The 15,003-nt window shown below is 36.2% G+C and overlaps 1 protein-coding gene across 1 annotated transcript in view; it reads right to left on the bottom strand.

Moving 5' to 3' along the window:
- RBMS3 (RNA binding motif single stranded interacting protein 3) overlaps positions 1 to 15,003 on the bottom strand; it is a 546,693-nt gene that overhangs the window by 110,688 nt on the left and 421,002 nt on the right. Inside the window, exons 8-9 of the mRNA XM_030937919.1 lie at positions 3,169 to 3,265; positions 883 to 933 (exon numbers count right to left, since the gene is read on the bottom strand). Of these exons, the coding sequence (XP_030793779.1) occupies positions 883 to 933; positions 3,169 to 3,265 (148 nt within the window). The remainder of the gene's footprint in view (positions 1 to 882; positions 934 to 3,168; positions 3,266 to 15,003) is intronic.

The following is a 15,003-nucleotide window of genomic DNA, read 5'->3' as shown; positions in this document are numbered from 1 at the left end:
TTACCAGAGACCTTGTCACACAGCTTCCAGTCTAGGGCTCTTTCTCCTGCCTCACACTCTCATGAGTGTGTTGCTTTTGAAATCTCTATCTCACACTTCTATAGAGCTAAAAAACCTGGAAGACCTAGGCAAAGATAAATGCAATCATTAGCCTTCAGTCTAGATTCTAATGTACTATGTCATGCTTTTCACTTGGAATTGATGTAATATCGTGCCATAAAATGGGAAATCTAGCGAGTAGAAAATAGAGTTTGAATATTTTGCAGAGAGAAAATTTCCACTAAAGAAAAAGAGAACTGCTATAGTTAATTAACATGAAAATATTTACACACCTTGCCATCTATCTATATAACTTCATCTATTAGCAGACAACTACCTTCATATGTGAAATATATTACTTCAAGCCAAAATTTGTCTATGATACTCCAAATTGTCCCTGAAGCATATCAGACTGTGGCCAAAGAGAGAAAAGCATATCAGAAAGAGAAGGGAAACAAAGAGTTTCCTTGTAGAATAAATTTAATTGTCCAGAGTTCTGAGTTCCTACACAAAGCAGAAATTCCTCATGCATAAGAAATGGTAGACTCAGCTTGAATGGTTGATTGCTATTTCCTCTAATAAAGTTTCCACGCACTCTCTCTCTCTCTCACTCTCTTGCTTTTTTACCCTCTCTCTTTATCTAATTCTATGTCTATGTCGACCTCTAGCTATCTATCGTACATGCTTTTGTAGAATTTCAGGAACAGCTTTTTATCTGGAGAATATGGCTGCCTGAAAGAGTTACATAATATAACAAAAGCTTTACCCCAAAGCTTCTATGCATTCCAAAAGCTTGTACTTGGATAATAGAAATATTAGCCTCAGGTGACTGAGAACACTTACTGTTGGTTGCATAACGTATGGCGGATGAGGCATCCATGAAGTACTCTGGACCTATGCATCAAACAGCATTTATTAGCACAAAGCAATCATAGAGAGAACTTGGTTCTTGTGTTCAGTGGAGTCACACTAGGTCATAAGAAAGTGGAGTCCACCTGACTTTACAGTTAATTCGTGCTCAAAACCAAGGGTAAAAAGGTAATTCTTGGACTTGATTAAATTGGTCACTGAAACAAGGTAAAAGGTAAAGCAACTTCCTATATCAATGGAGCTGACTTCAGTGCCCACATGGCCCAGGCTGGGTCTTGGAGCATATTTTGAGGTTGATGTTGAAGGCTAAAGTTTTAGGAGGCCTCAGAGACCATTTGAAGATCAGCTCTCAGGGATGTCATGGCAAGTAATGAAGGAAGCAAGAGTTGACTGCTAAGACTTTCTCTTTTTCTGTCATCTGTTGTAACTTCAAATGCTCAAGTGATCCCATTTTAGAAATATGTCCAAGTGGTAAAAGTTGTGGTAAGAGCTAAAGAGATAAACCAAAAATTTGGGGCAATTATTTTAGTTTAACCCAAGTTAAACACGTTTGTAATTATTTTCTCTCCTGGCAATTGGTATAACAAATAAAAATGAGTATGTCAGCCAGCCAACTATTCTTAAATGTACCATGTGTCAGCCAAATGAAAAAGTCAGCCCATATAAGCTGAATGTCACATGGAGAACTCAGAAGATTTTTTTTTTTTTTTGTATACTCACACACACAGAATTGCCAAAACACTTTGGACTGAAAAAACCTGGTGAAAGGTGAGAATCAACAACATAGATCATTGCTGTAATCTCTTCTTTTGAGAAAAGGGAGCTAAAGTTAAATTCCACTTATGAGCCCTCCCGAGTAAAACCACTCTTCAGTGAATATTTTATTCATGTCACAAAGTGCTCTACACTGTGGCTTAATGGGTGGTCTTGGCTGGAACAGAGGCCACGATCAGAAAAAAAAAAAAAAAAAAAGGAAACACACACACACACACACACGCACATTACAACCAGGCAGGCCTGCAGGAAGAACAAAAACTGAACAGCACCTGCACATAGCCTCATGGGTCCCAAGGAAAGGCAATTAAGAAATCAGCCATTCAGAGACCCTCTAATGTAATTCAAATGAAAAATCTATTCCATTTGCCCACGGATATGTTTCAAGAATCTGAGTGCAGAAAAAGAAAGAAAATGATCTGCTTCAGGGGAAATCAGTTAAGGAAAAGTGCACATAGTCTTAAGTTTGATTCTATGACAGCTGGGATATCCTGAAATGAAGTATATAGTGACTGAACAAGGCAAAACTTCACTGAATTAGTAGCAGTCAGCAGCATTACAGTTTTACCCATTATATAACATCCACCCCCACCAGCTGCAAAATTCAAGAAGCACATGCATACACATGCTTGCATTCTCTCTTTCTCCCTCCAAACTTTTAAGAAATGACACTAGACACTTTCTACATGCAGCATATATATATAGGCGTTTTCTAATTAGAATTGGAAGAACTGTTTGAAGAACAATATTAGGTAGAGAGGAGATTAATATCACATACATAATAACTCAGAGGAATAAAATAAGGAGTATTGTTTGAGGGAGAAATGTGACTATTTTAATCCACCTATGTACTTGGAATTAACTGGCTATAATATCTAGTTGATGACACACATTGAGTCTCAGACTTTCCAGCATTTCAACATGCAGAACCCCTGAGGTCTCTTTTGGTCTCTCTGGAACTGAGAATGAAATAACAGCAGGGAATAGGAACAACTTTTTACCACTTTGATAATTTCTTCTGTTTCTTGGGAAGTAGAATTTAACATCTATCTATGTAGCTTTACCAGGACAACCATGACAAAATGAGATGACAGTGACAAAATATCCTGGAGTGAGTGAAGGAATTGCTAGAAATGTGCTTTTAGAAAAGACACAATAGGGAACATGAACAACCAAAATACCAGACAACAAACAAAATAATTTCCCAGTGGTGAGAGAGCTGTATTAAGGTTGGTGGGAAAGTAGCATAATCATGAAAACTCAGCAGGAAGAATGAAACGCATAGTGGATTTTATTATCCAGTGACTTGATGCAAACAGGCTCTTGAAAGTATAGACTAACTCATAACTTGAGTATTATTACATTAAGATGTGATTAAAGTGTATGAGAAATGTTTTCTTTTCATTCTACTGTGTCCTTTTTGCCTCTAAATAGTGTATTACTGCAAGAAGGATATCTCCTAAGGTGCAGGGAAACCGGACATACCTGGTATGTGGAGACAGGGGAAGCAGCAATGAATGGCGTGATAGATGTCTGTGGAATCATGCGGTTGGTTGCAATACTGTACGGTGAAGAATAAAATCTGCAAACAGAAAACAAAAAAAGAAGATTCACGAAGTTGCTACATGCCTGGCCTCTACTCAAATGCTCTCAAGTACCTATGGGAAAGACATATTTCCACCCGCATGTTTTTCCACCAACCATTAACAGGAATGTCCAGATTTACATTATTTGAATCCACTAAGAGAAATAAGTAGCTCTGAATGAAATGACTCGGAGTCATCTTATGAAATTAGCTGCACAAAATCTTCCTTATGCCAGGTAAGTTGAATACTGTCTCCAACCAGCAGGAGGAGAAAAGCTGAGTGTTGTTTAAAAGGCTTTGAAAGAAAGTCAAAATGAAAGCACCAAGCTTTACAAAAGTGACTGATGTTACAAATACAGGAACTGCATCTGTGTCTTCAGTCAGGAAATAAAGACTAGTTCCTAGAAAGTTATGGATATTTTGTGTTAGGCATAGGTCCATGCCCTCATGCAGAAAATACTTTCTCCATGAAAAGAGAAGCAACAGGACAATTTGAATTGAGGTTGGAATAGGAATGCTTTCTGGATTACGTCAAGGCACTGGCAGAGACACTGAAGACTATATGATACGCTCCTATAGACTCTGTGAAAACACTGAATGTTCTAGTACTCCAGAGCCCTTCACTGAACAATTGTAGAATGCTACAAGATCAGGAATTCACAAATCAGAGGAGGGATGATTCTTCTGGAGATCCATTAAAGGGTAGTTTTTGGATATAAAAATCAGCGAAATGTCCATTTCTGCCACACTATACTGTCAAGTCCATGAGTTATCGAATGCTCAAATCCTTCAGCAGAATTTTAAATTGTGTTTCCCCCATGTCTTACTGGTAAATGAAAGGCTAGAGTGACCAGCCACAGAACAGACAAAATCAGGTTGCCTGAGATGGAGTATGTCAGCGATTTGAGGATAGGTTGGAAAAATGCATGTGAGAAATAACGGTATAATTCTTTCACTTTATTGTACTTTCAGCAAAACTCAATTAGTATGGTTTATTTTTTTTTAATAGTATGACTGAGCTTGGAATTTGTGAGACAAAGATTTCATCCAATCTCAGGGGTCACTGAGATTTTAAATAGAGATTTTCATGAGTTGCCTTTCTAAGAAAGCATCCCACTAGACTCCCATGAAATATGGGAGGACTCGAATTCAAGGTTGTCAGGATTCAAGGAATAAATTCTTTAAGCTTATTTTGTATAAAAGTCTTCAAGCAAAGATATAGTCTTAAATTTACTTATAGTCTTAAATGTACTTTAACCTTAACAATGATTTGATAAGATCATACTCTTTTGGGTAAAAAAAAAAACAGTGTAGATGAAAAAATTATCCCATCATACATTACATTCTTACTATCCATACTCACCAGACCCATAAATTTATAGTTGTGATGTTTAAAAGAAGCCACTGACTATACACCTGATAGAATGACAAAAAGAGATAATGCAAAGTTTTTTTGTTTTTAAAGACAATACTAACAGCTGACAAGGATGCAGAGAAAGTGGAATTCTCATTCAATGTTACTGGGAAAGCAAAACATTACACCCATTTTGGAAAACAGCTTTGCAGTTTCTTTTAAAGCTAAACATACACATTCCCTATGGCCCAGTAGTCCCATTTCTCCATACTAACCAAAATTAAATAAAAATTTTGTTTATGGAAAAACTTTAATCCAAATGTTTATAGAGACTATTCATGCTTGCCCCAAACTGGAAACAAATGTCCTTCCTCTGAATTAATAATCAAATTGTGGCACATCCATACAATGGAACACAACTTAGCAATAAAAGGAAAATAACACTGAAATATTCACCATGAGGAATCTCAAGTAAATTTTGCTAAATGAAAGAAGTCACACTCAAAGGGGTATATACTATGTAATTTCATTTATATCACACTAGGGAAAAGGCAAAACTATAGAGGGGTGGAGGAAGGGGTTGATTCCAAATGAGCACGAGGGATTTTGAGGAGGGGAGATAACTGTTCTACATCTTGATTGTGGTGGTGGTTACATGATTGTATGTATTTGTCAGAATCATAGAACTGTACACTAAAGAGAGTGAATATACTGTATGTAAATTATATCTAATAAACCTGACTTTTTAAAAAAGATAATTTATGTAAGAAAACATTCATCTTTTCATTTTAAAAAATTATTCAACATTTACTATATCTAACAAAGACGGGTAAGACTGTAAAATATCCCTTTGAGTTTCTTTATTTAGTCACTTAAATTGTACCATATTTAGGTATTAATCAGCCTAAAGCTCTCCATAGACTTTCCATTGCCATGAAAACAAATGTTCACTTCTTGCACTGGCTAGCACAATCAAGCTATTGCCTACTTCTCTGATATTGTTTTCTTAACCTTTTCTCCATAGCCGACTAGGATTCAACCAAACTGCTTTCTGTCCTGTAATCTCATCATTCTCACTGTCATCTCTACACTGAACTTGCAGTTCTTTCTACCTAAAATGCTCGCTTCTTCAAAGTTTTATAAGGCTGCCTCTTTTACATTTCTGGTCTCATTCCACTGTTCCTTTTTCAGAGAGGATTATAGCTAAATTAGCAACTGCCATGTCTACCCCAATTGTTTTCTATCCCTTTCTCCTGATTTATTTGTATAGTTCTCTTATCACTATCTGAAGTGGTAATTTAAAAAATTCTTTTTATATATTATGGACTGAATGTTTGTGATCCCCTAAATTTACATACTGAAGCTCTAACTCCTTCTGTGGCTGTATTTGAAGATGGGGTGTCTAAGGAAGTAATTGGGGTTAAATGAGAAGATAAGGGTGGGGCCTTAGTGAAATAGGATTAGTGTTCTTTTAAGAAGATATATCAGACAGCTCACTCAGGCTCTCTCACACGCACACATTGAGGAAAGGCCATGTAAGGACATAACAAGCCCCAGGAGTTTGAGACCAGTCTGAGCAACATGGTGAGACCCCATCTCTACAAAAATACAAAAATTAGCTGGGCATGGTGGTGCATGTCTGTATTCCCTTCTACTTGGGAGGTGAAGTGGGAAGATAATTTAAGTTCAGAAGATCGAAGCTGCAGTGAGCCGTGATTGTGCTATCGCACTCCAGCCTGGACAAGAGTGAGACCTTTTCTCAAAAAACAAACAAACAAGTAAACAAAAAAGATGGCAGCCATCTACAATCCAGGGGAAGAGAGCCCTTACCAGAATCAGGTACATTGATCTTGAATTTCTACCATTCAGAACTGAGGAAAGATAAATTTTTGTTGTTTAAGCCACCAAATCAATCAAGCCACTTTGTTATGGCAGCCTGAACTGACAAATACAATGTATTGGCTATTTCTCATTCTAGAATGTCAGGTCCAAGGGGGCTGAGTGTATATCAGTATTGTTGCCTAGAACAGAGCCTGGGAGATAGCAGATACTTGATAACTGTACGTTCAATGAATGAATAAATGCAGAGCAGCTTGTGGAATTCAGCAGTGATTACCATACAGGAAGGGCAATGCCATGGTGGCGGGATCATAGGAGAAGGGTACCTGAAAGAGATAGGAAGCTGAGGAATGACAGCCCGGAGAAGATGGTCCAACATCACATATTAAATGCTAAGAGGAAGCTTAAATAATGTACCTACTTTCTAAGCATGCAGGGGCATTAGAAACTAGAAAACACAAAACAAAACAGTCCTTTTCTATGAAAATCATGGTTTGCATTTGAAAATTCTTCTAGGTCTTCTCTTTGACGATCTTATTTGTGAGGCACTGAACAGTATTTGAGGCTCATAATGACATGTGAGGCATCCAAGGCCACTCAACAAACAGCCCTCCTCATACGCCGTGCAGTGGTTTAACTTCTGGTAGAAATCCAGGTTCAGCCTCTTGTACAGACAAAGCAAACCACACGTCACATTTTAGCGTGGCTGGTCTATTTTGTAAAATGCGCCAATTGGAGTATTAAAAATGAAAGCAATAAAGATTGGATTGACAGGCAAAGTTTACAGGAAATTCTATGGGGAAAACAGAGAACAGAAACATAAAGAAAGCAGCCAAGTAAACTGATACTAGCAAAAGGAACCCTTGGGGGAAAATTTAATGCATTTTTGTTCTATCTGCTCTAATCCTATCCATCAAACAAGAATTACATTTCATACTTCCCAGCAAATTCCAATACTGCCACTCAACTCAGAGAGTCATTTAGAACTGAAAATGTTCCGGGAAGAACGGACTCGGCATACCGTCTTGATCTCCTAATTCTAATATTCTGAAATAAACTCTTCTCAAGTCCAAATATACACCCTGTTTAAACCATGACAGGAGAGGCTACTATTGCATCTGAGGCTTAGAGGTACCATATCTAAAGAAAATACACAAGGCCAGACTCCAAGGAGAGAACTACAGAATGTGTTTCCAAATCTCTTAGCTTTTCTACAGTCCCTGCCATGGTCAGGGTTTGAAAACATTTTCACACAGGCATCACATTAAAAAAAAATAAAAATAAATAAATACTTCAAGCAGAGACGTCACGCTATTTGGGAACTTTCTAGGCAGAATAACAAAATGAGGTAATTCAAAACATGTGAATTAATGATTTTGTATTTGGTAATCTATGCATTATTCATTATGCCTTGCAAATGTTACAGAAAATGGGAATGAGTTGTTTAACAAGTTATTTTCCTGGTAAAAGTTTACTTCTTCACGAAGATTCACATGGCATTATGTATATATCAAGTGCCCCTTTTACACTTAACCCACTGGTTCTAAGCTACAGGTGATTTTGCTCTCCAGCAGACATTTGGCAATGCATGGAGACATTTTTTGTTGTCACAACTGGAGCAGAGTGGGGAGCTACTGGCATCTAGTGGGTAAAGGCCTGGGATGCTGCTAAACATGCTACATTGCATAGAACAGCTCCTATGACAAACATTTTCTAGTCCTGAATGGCAGTAACATCAAGATTGCGATACCCTGCTTAAGCACATGAGCTAGTTACTTCTGGGGAGGTTTCTTTTACATGAGCAAAATATTAAATACCAAAGTGGATAAGAGACATAAACTAAGTATGATCCACAGAAGTCTAAGCTAGCCTTTGAAAAACTTAATATTTTCAAGGAATGCAAAGAATTACTTGGTTCTTTGGCATTAAAGCAAGTGTCCTCCAGAAATCCAGAAAATGCAAATCTAGGTCACTAAGAGGACATTATTTTGCCTGCGGAAAAGTCATCTTCAGGGGATTTGCAGTCAGTAACAACATGGTAAAATCTTACTTCACTGACAATAAAAATAACATGAATATATCAATTACCCCAGGGTAGAATTTTTTTTCACTGTACAAAAAACAAATCCTATTTATGCATTGAAATAAACTGCACTGGCTTGTGTTTCATGTCCACAGGCAATACTGTTAGGGCTGGAACCATGAATACTATCCTCAAGGTAACACAATAGTACAAGATGAATAAGTTATTGGTCATTTTTATTCTCATCCCAACGTATCCTTCACATTAGATTCCTTTCCTAGTGTAATAACATAAGGTTTCCATATTGCTTAATATCAAATGCCCATATAAAGCAGCCAGCAAACCAATGCTATAGAAAACATTCTTTTTCACATCTCCCCCAAGAATATATTTTATTCAAATAAAACAATCCAAGAGGCTTTTACACAGCAGCTCTCAATGAAAAGGGCACAGGAAAGATGAGATTTTGAATATGGGAGGGAAAATCTCCCACCTCCCCTGTTCATCTTGGAAAGGATGGAATTTCATATTGGATTGTTAAAAGAGCAATAGGGCAATAGGAAAAACAAATTACAGAGTTTTACCAGATAGCTCTAAGAGAATGAACATTTTTATTCTTGTAAGTTAGCCTATAGTAAAAATTGCTAAGATTTTTACTTTTCTGTTGTGACTCAGACACTTCTTCACTCTACCCTTCAGAGTCCTAGATAAAAGTGATATTGATCTAATTGTTTAAGTGATAACTTGGATAGATTCAGGCAGATGACAGAACTGACATCTTCTACTGCCTAAAATGCAAACAGCACAGATTCACCATGGTGTAGTTATGAAATGTTTGTTCTTCCTTAGCTAACAATCAAGCGAACTTCGGGAGTCTTTATTTCAGTTTCATGTTTCTGTATTAATGTGAAGGTTATGAGATTCAGGCCATGTAATTCTTTACACAATTTAACCTACTAGCTACAACTCAGACACATACTGGCTTAAGATACTCAAAAATCCCTATGGCTTAGTTTACAGCTACAGGATTCCATAGGATCACAAAATATGTCGGTCAGCTAGGATGTGGCACCTCTCCAAGAGGAAAAGCTCACGTCAGTGCACTACCAAGAAGCCTTCCCAATTCCTCTTCAGAACACACTTGCCTTTCCTGCACAGTCCTATGGAAATAATTTGCTTTTTCTTTTTGAAAAAATATAAAAAGGCAAACAGTAAAAGACAAGTTTCCCTCTCACCCTATTTCCCACCACTCTGTTGGCTCTTCCCAGATAATCACCATCATGCTTTCTTGTGTACTCCTTCAGAAGCATTTTATACATACAAAAGTTAATATAGACATATATCTTATAGTACTTTGTGGTTTAATCATAATAATTTTGCATTCTATCTGATAGTAGACTTGTATTTATGTCCATTGTTCCTAATATGATGTGAACATTTTCTTTTTTCTAATTTTAAACTATACTGTAGATAGAAAGTTGAAACAAATTTATTAAGCTTATTGAACTCAAGTGAATCAGCATTAAGGAATGTTGAACAATACTAACTGTATTGGAGTAAGTTTCAACTACATCTTTGGATACCCTGTGTTCTATGTAAAATGGGACCAGGCTCTTCTCTACCGTAATATTTACCTTTCTGTTAAGTTACTTATCTTTAAGTTAGATTTGCTGCCTAATTGAATACAGCAATGAGAATGAGGAATAATATGCTTTATTATGGACACTTATGTTAGGCTCCTTGGTATGCTAAGTAAGTTGTTTAAATCAGCTTCCACACCTCTAAGAGGCATGTCCCAATGTTAACTCAAGAAATAGTATGTTGCGAAAATATTTGTGTGACATCTCACATGCATAGAAATGGTTGTTCTACTGGTGTCCTACCATTGGGAATGTTACCATATAAAGGTGATGAAACCAAAGACGAGCAAAACACTTTAAAAATAATTTCTATAAGGAAGTATCAAATAAATAAGATTAATTAGCTACAATTCTCCTATCCCTTTAATTTCTGAATTAAACTTTCTATCTTCTTATCGCCAACAACACAATGGATAGTCCAAGGCTTCCAAAATTCTATCCTTCACTCAAGACAGAGAAACTCATGGGCAGTTTGGCTGCTTTGGGTGAAACTAGAGGTAATATTTTAGGAGAATTAGGTTAATATGTTACATAGGGACAGGCTGACTTGATGGCTGGGGAGGAGGATGGTTTCCCTGAGGTCAACTTGTTGGAGCCAAGCAGATGTCATCTGTCACATTTCCTAGTCCTGATTTAGCATTCACAATACTGAGTTAAACAGTCTATGAAAATGAATAAGATATGGTGCTTATCTTCATTGAGTTATATTCTAGCAGGGAACTATTATAGATATGGGTATCAAGAACTACATAATAAAAAAGACTAATTGTCAAACCTATCATGGTAATGCCAAACATAGGGCAACAATAATGTCAACATTTACATTGATCATTATCTGGTACCACACCAGGTTCCTTTGATCTTTACAAAGCTTTATGAAAAGGTGCTGATGTTATCATCTTTATTTCACAGAGGAAGAAACTAAAGTATGGACAATGGGTCCATAATCACACATTTGGTAAATGACAGAGTTTGGATGCATCCCTGGGCAGGATGATTCTGAAGTTTTCACTCTTAACCATTGCTTAAACTGTTTTCCTTATGACGAATAGCATAACTAGTTCTGCCTGGTATGATTTAATGATGTTCTTGAAATGAAAACAGTACTTTAAAAAAGTGTATTATGCTTTTTTAAAAAAGCATATTATGATGTAGTTACTAATACTCATATCTATATGGTGTGTGTAAATGTGTATGTGTGTGGTGGTGGGGTCATGGGGAGTGAGTTTTACCATATAGGAACTCAGGCAGAGAGAATTCCACGTTCAACAAGACACAGAGGTACAAAGCAGCATGGGATGTTCCAAGAATCACAGACAGTCCAGTTCAGTGGTAGTAACCAAATTATGAAGTTCTGTTTGTACTATCTAGGGGAGTTTGAGTGTTGTTCTGTAGTTAGTAAAGGCCACGTTATACTTTAAGCCAAGTAGACAGGTGATTTCTGTAGTTACGTTTGCTTAAAAATTATTCAAAAATAAATGTGAAAGTTGTTTGTGGGGGGAGGTATGTTAAAGGGAGTAAAAAACTTAGTGTGGTAGAAAATGGTAATTGAAGAAATTCAACCAGTGGCAGGGAGGAAGGGCTGGGTTGAAGATATACATCAGATATAGATTGCATAAATCTTAATGACTAGTTTTTTTTTGAAGAATATAGGATAAGAAAGAGCCCGGAGGAGTGGAGATCATAACCTAAGGGCTTTAGAGATAATTTAAAACAAAGGAAAACAAAATTTGATATGTGTGTTTTGTTTGAATTTGTGTAGTTTGTATTACAATATATTGATGAGGATAATGACCTCAGTTTGGGACAAAGACATAGTAGCAATACCTAGTAAGCTAAAACCACAGGTCATTGATCTCTGAAGCTAGTTACATACTTGAAGTATAGACTCGGGAGTCTTACTTTCCTGAAAGCAAGAGAGGTAGACGAGAGCAATTATAAGAAAGAAGGTGAGAAAAGACCAAACTCTGAGTAAGACTGGTAAAAGTGGGTAGGAATATTTGGTGCACCTTAAGTACTGAAGAGAGGGACTGGTGCTATCATTAGCAGCAAGACAAGAAAATAAAGTGAGGAAAGATAATATGCCTACTTTCAATGGACTAAAATTATTTATTATATAATATTAGCGATATGGGATTAGATAATATAATATGAGATAATATAATAGTATATAAAATCTCTTGATTTGGATATCTTCAGCATCTTAACTAAAGTTTGTTTCTTGAGGAAAATAATATTCATTGTTGTAAATATCTAAGTGGGTAATGGCAGAGGGTGAACCATTTTTGCAACCCTTCAAATAGTTTAAAGGATACAATGTTATAGTGTTAATGTAAGGTATAGAGACATTTCATATTTCAGGTGATTTAAGGTTGACAGATGTACCTGCATCAACTCCAATAGGATCCAGGGGTGGTAACCTGAAATGTCAGGTGGAAACTTTGAGGAAAAAAGAGAAATGTTCACTGTGTTCTAGGCTGTGCTCGCTGCCTTGAACATTGCACTGCCCAAAGTTCACCTTGGATTTCTCAGATTAGGAGTTGAAATCTCGATTTATTTTCTATTGTTGATTTGTAATAATTAAAAGTTTTTGGGAAATTATGTCTTTGGAGAATTTTAAACTGTTCATTAGAGAATGACTGATTAAAGTCATGCATAAGAAATTATCATTCCCTAACTTCAGTTCTACATTTACCACTGACTCTTGATCTTTTTTTGTCTTAATGAATCTTAGTTTGTCTTAGTGAGACTTAGTGAGTCTTAGTGAGACATTAATCAGGCATGTTTGAAATTGAGCATATCATCTACATTAGTCCATTTTCATACCACTATAAAGAACTGCCTGAGACTGGGTAATTTATAAAGGAAAGAGGTTTAATCGACTCACAGTTCAGCACAGCTGGAGAGGCCTCAGGAAATGTGCAATCATGGCAGAAGGTGAAGGGGAAGCAAGACAACTTATTCACAAAGCAGCAGGAAGGAATGAGTGCCAAGCAAAGGGTGATGAGCCTCTTATAAAACCATCAGATCTTGTGAGAACTCACTATCATGAGAACAGCATGGGGGAAACCACCCTCATGATTCAATTACCTCCACCTGGTTTCTCTCTTGACACATGGGGATTATGAGGATGACAATTCAATATGAGATTTGGGTGGGGACACAAAGCCTAACCATAACATCATCTTTCTTCACTTTATTTCCTTGTCTTTCTGCTGATAGCACAGGTTCACTTTCGTTTCTCTCTTTTGCCATCAAATATAACATCCAGTTACAGTTGGTCATTACATGTTGTCAGAGCTCAGCTCAAGGCATCACTTGTTTAGAGAAGTTTTAACCACTCCAGCAAGACTAGACCATTCATAACACCCTACAATTCACCATTGGGTGCTTATGGTATATAAGTAATAAAACACTTTTAATGTTGATTTCCTTTGCACAATGTAGATGAGTAAAGACTGGTTGTGTCTTATTCACCAGTATGTCCCCAGCCCTTGATGGATAACCCTGAATGTAGGATTGTTTGGTGGCCACTTGCTTAATGCATGATTGGAAAGTTTCTTCAGGTTGTCTCTCCTTTTGATTTCTTTCTTCCCTTCATACATAGGCCACTCTAGAACAAACTCTTACACTTCTATAACTGGACTATTTTAATATCCTCTTAATGATGCTTCCTACTAGGAGGATTTTCCTGCTCCAATATAGTCTTCATTATTTATATCGCACCACTCTGTTGCTAAAAAAGAAACAATAATTACTCCCCAGGCTTATGAAGTAAAAACCAAATACTTGAACTTCTAAATCTGGCACCAAAAAAATGTTCTAAACTTATAAAAATCCTTCACAAGAAACTTTCACCCCAGTAAAACTTGTTGGATTGTTTATCTCTACAAACTCCACTTCCCTTCATACCAGTCCACTTTCTCAATAAGCATTTTTCCTAATGTCTATCCATGATAAACTAAGTCATCCTGGATAGCCTATGTCAAATCTCATTGCTTCCATATAGCCTTCCCTTTGTCCTAGCTGGACAAAGACAGAAGGCTCTATTTAGTGTTACAGACTAGCATTTGATTCCTAGCTCTGCCTCGGACTACATGGCCTCATTTTCTTATCTGTAAGTGGGATATTAACACTCATCCAAAAGGAATATGATATAAATAAAAGAAATAATTCATATAAGGTATTTTGATATGACTTTTTGATTTTGCTTCAGAATCATCCAGCTGTAAAATACATTTTGGGGCAACTGAACAAAGTTTAAAAATAATCTGGACAATAGATGATATTTTGAAATTACTACTGATTTCATTTTATGTGACGATATTTTTATCATGTGACTAACGTCTTTATTTTTGAAGATGTAGAAAGTTAGAAATATTATGTTTAAATTTTACTGTGATATGATCCAGCAAAAAGTATCAATATTTCTAATTAAAAATGTTTAGCATCATTTTAATTTAATAATTGACTACATAATTGTGTATAAAAGTTAATTGTTATTTTATTTATATCCTTAACAATCTAAGCTTTATAAATGCAAAAACAAGTTATGTTTGGGTCACTGCTGCATCTCCAATCCTTGGCACAGAGCCTTGGACAACAAGATACTTTTTACAAGTAGATACATAGATAAATACTATAGACAGGTAGATATGTATATATATACATAATACATACTATAGATAGGTAGATACATATGTATATATAACACACACCTGCATACATATGCATGCATGTAAAATATTCTAAAATATGAATACCTATTGAATCTAATTAGTGGGCATACAGGTATTTTTTGAACTATTGTTTCTATTTTCCTTTGTATAAATTTCCAATATAAATTTCTAATTGTAATCACATGTGTTCATTTGAAACT

This window comes from Rhinopithecus roxellana, chromosome 1 (assembly GCF_007565055.1).
Source record: "Rhinopithecus roxellana isolate Shanxi Qingling chromosome 1, ASM756505v1, whole genome shotgun sequence".
Taxonomy (NCBI): domain Eukaryota; kingdom Metazoa; phylum Chordata; class Mammalia; order Primates; family Cercopithecidae; genus Rhinopithecus; species Rhinopithecus roxellana.
The sequence above is the reverse complement of the archived record's forward strand: the minus strand, read 5'-3'. Positions and strand labels throughout refer to the sequence as shown.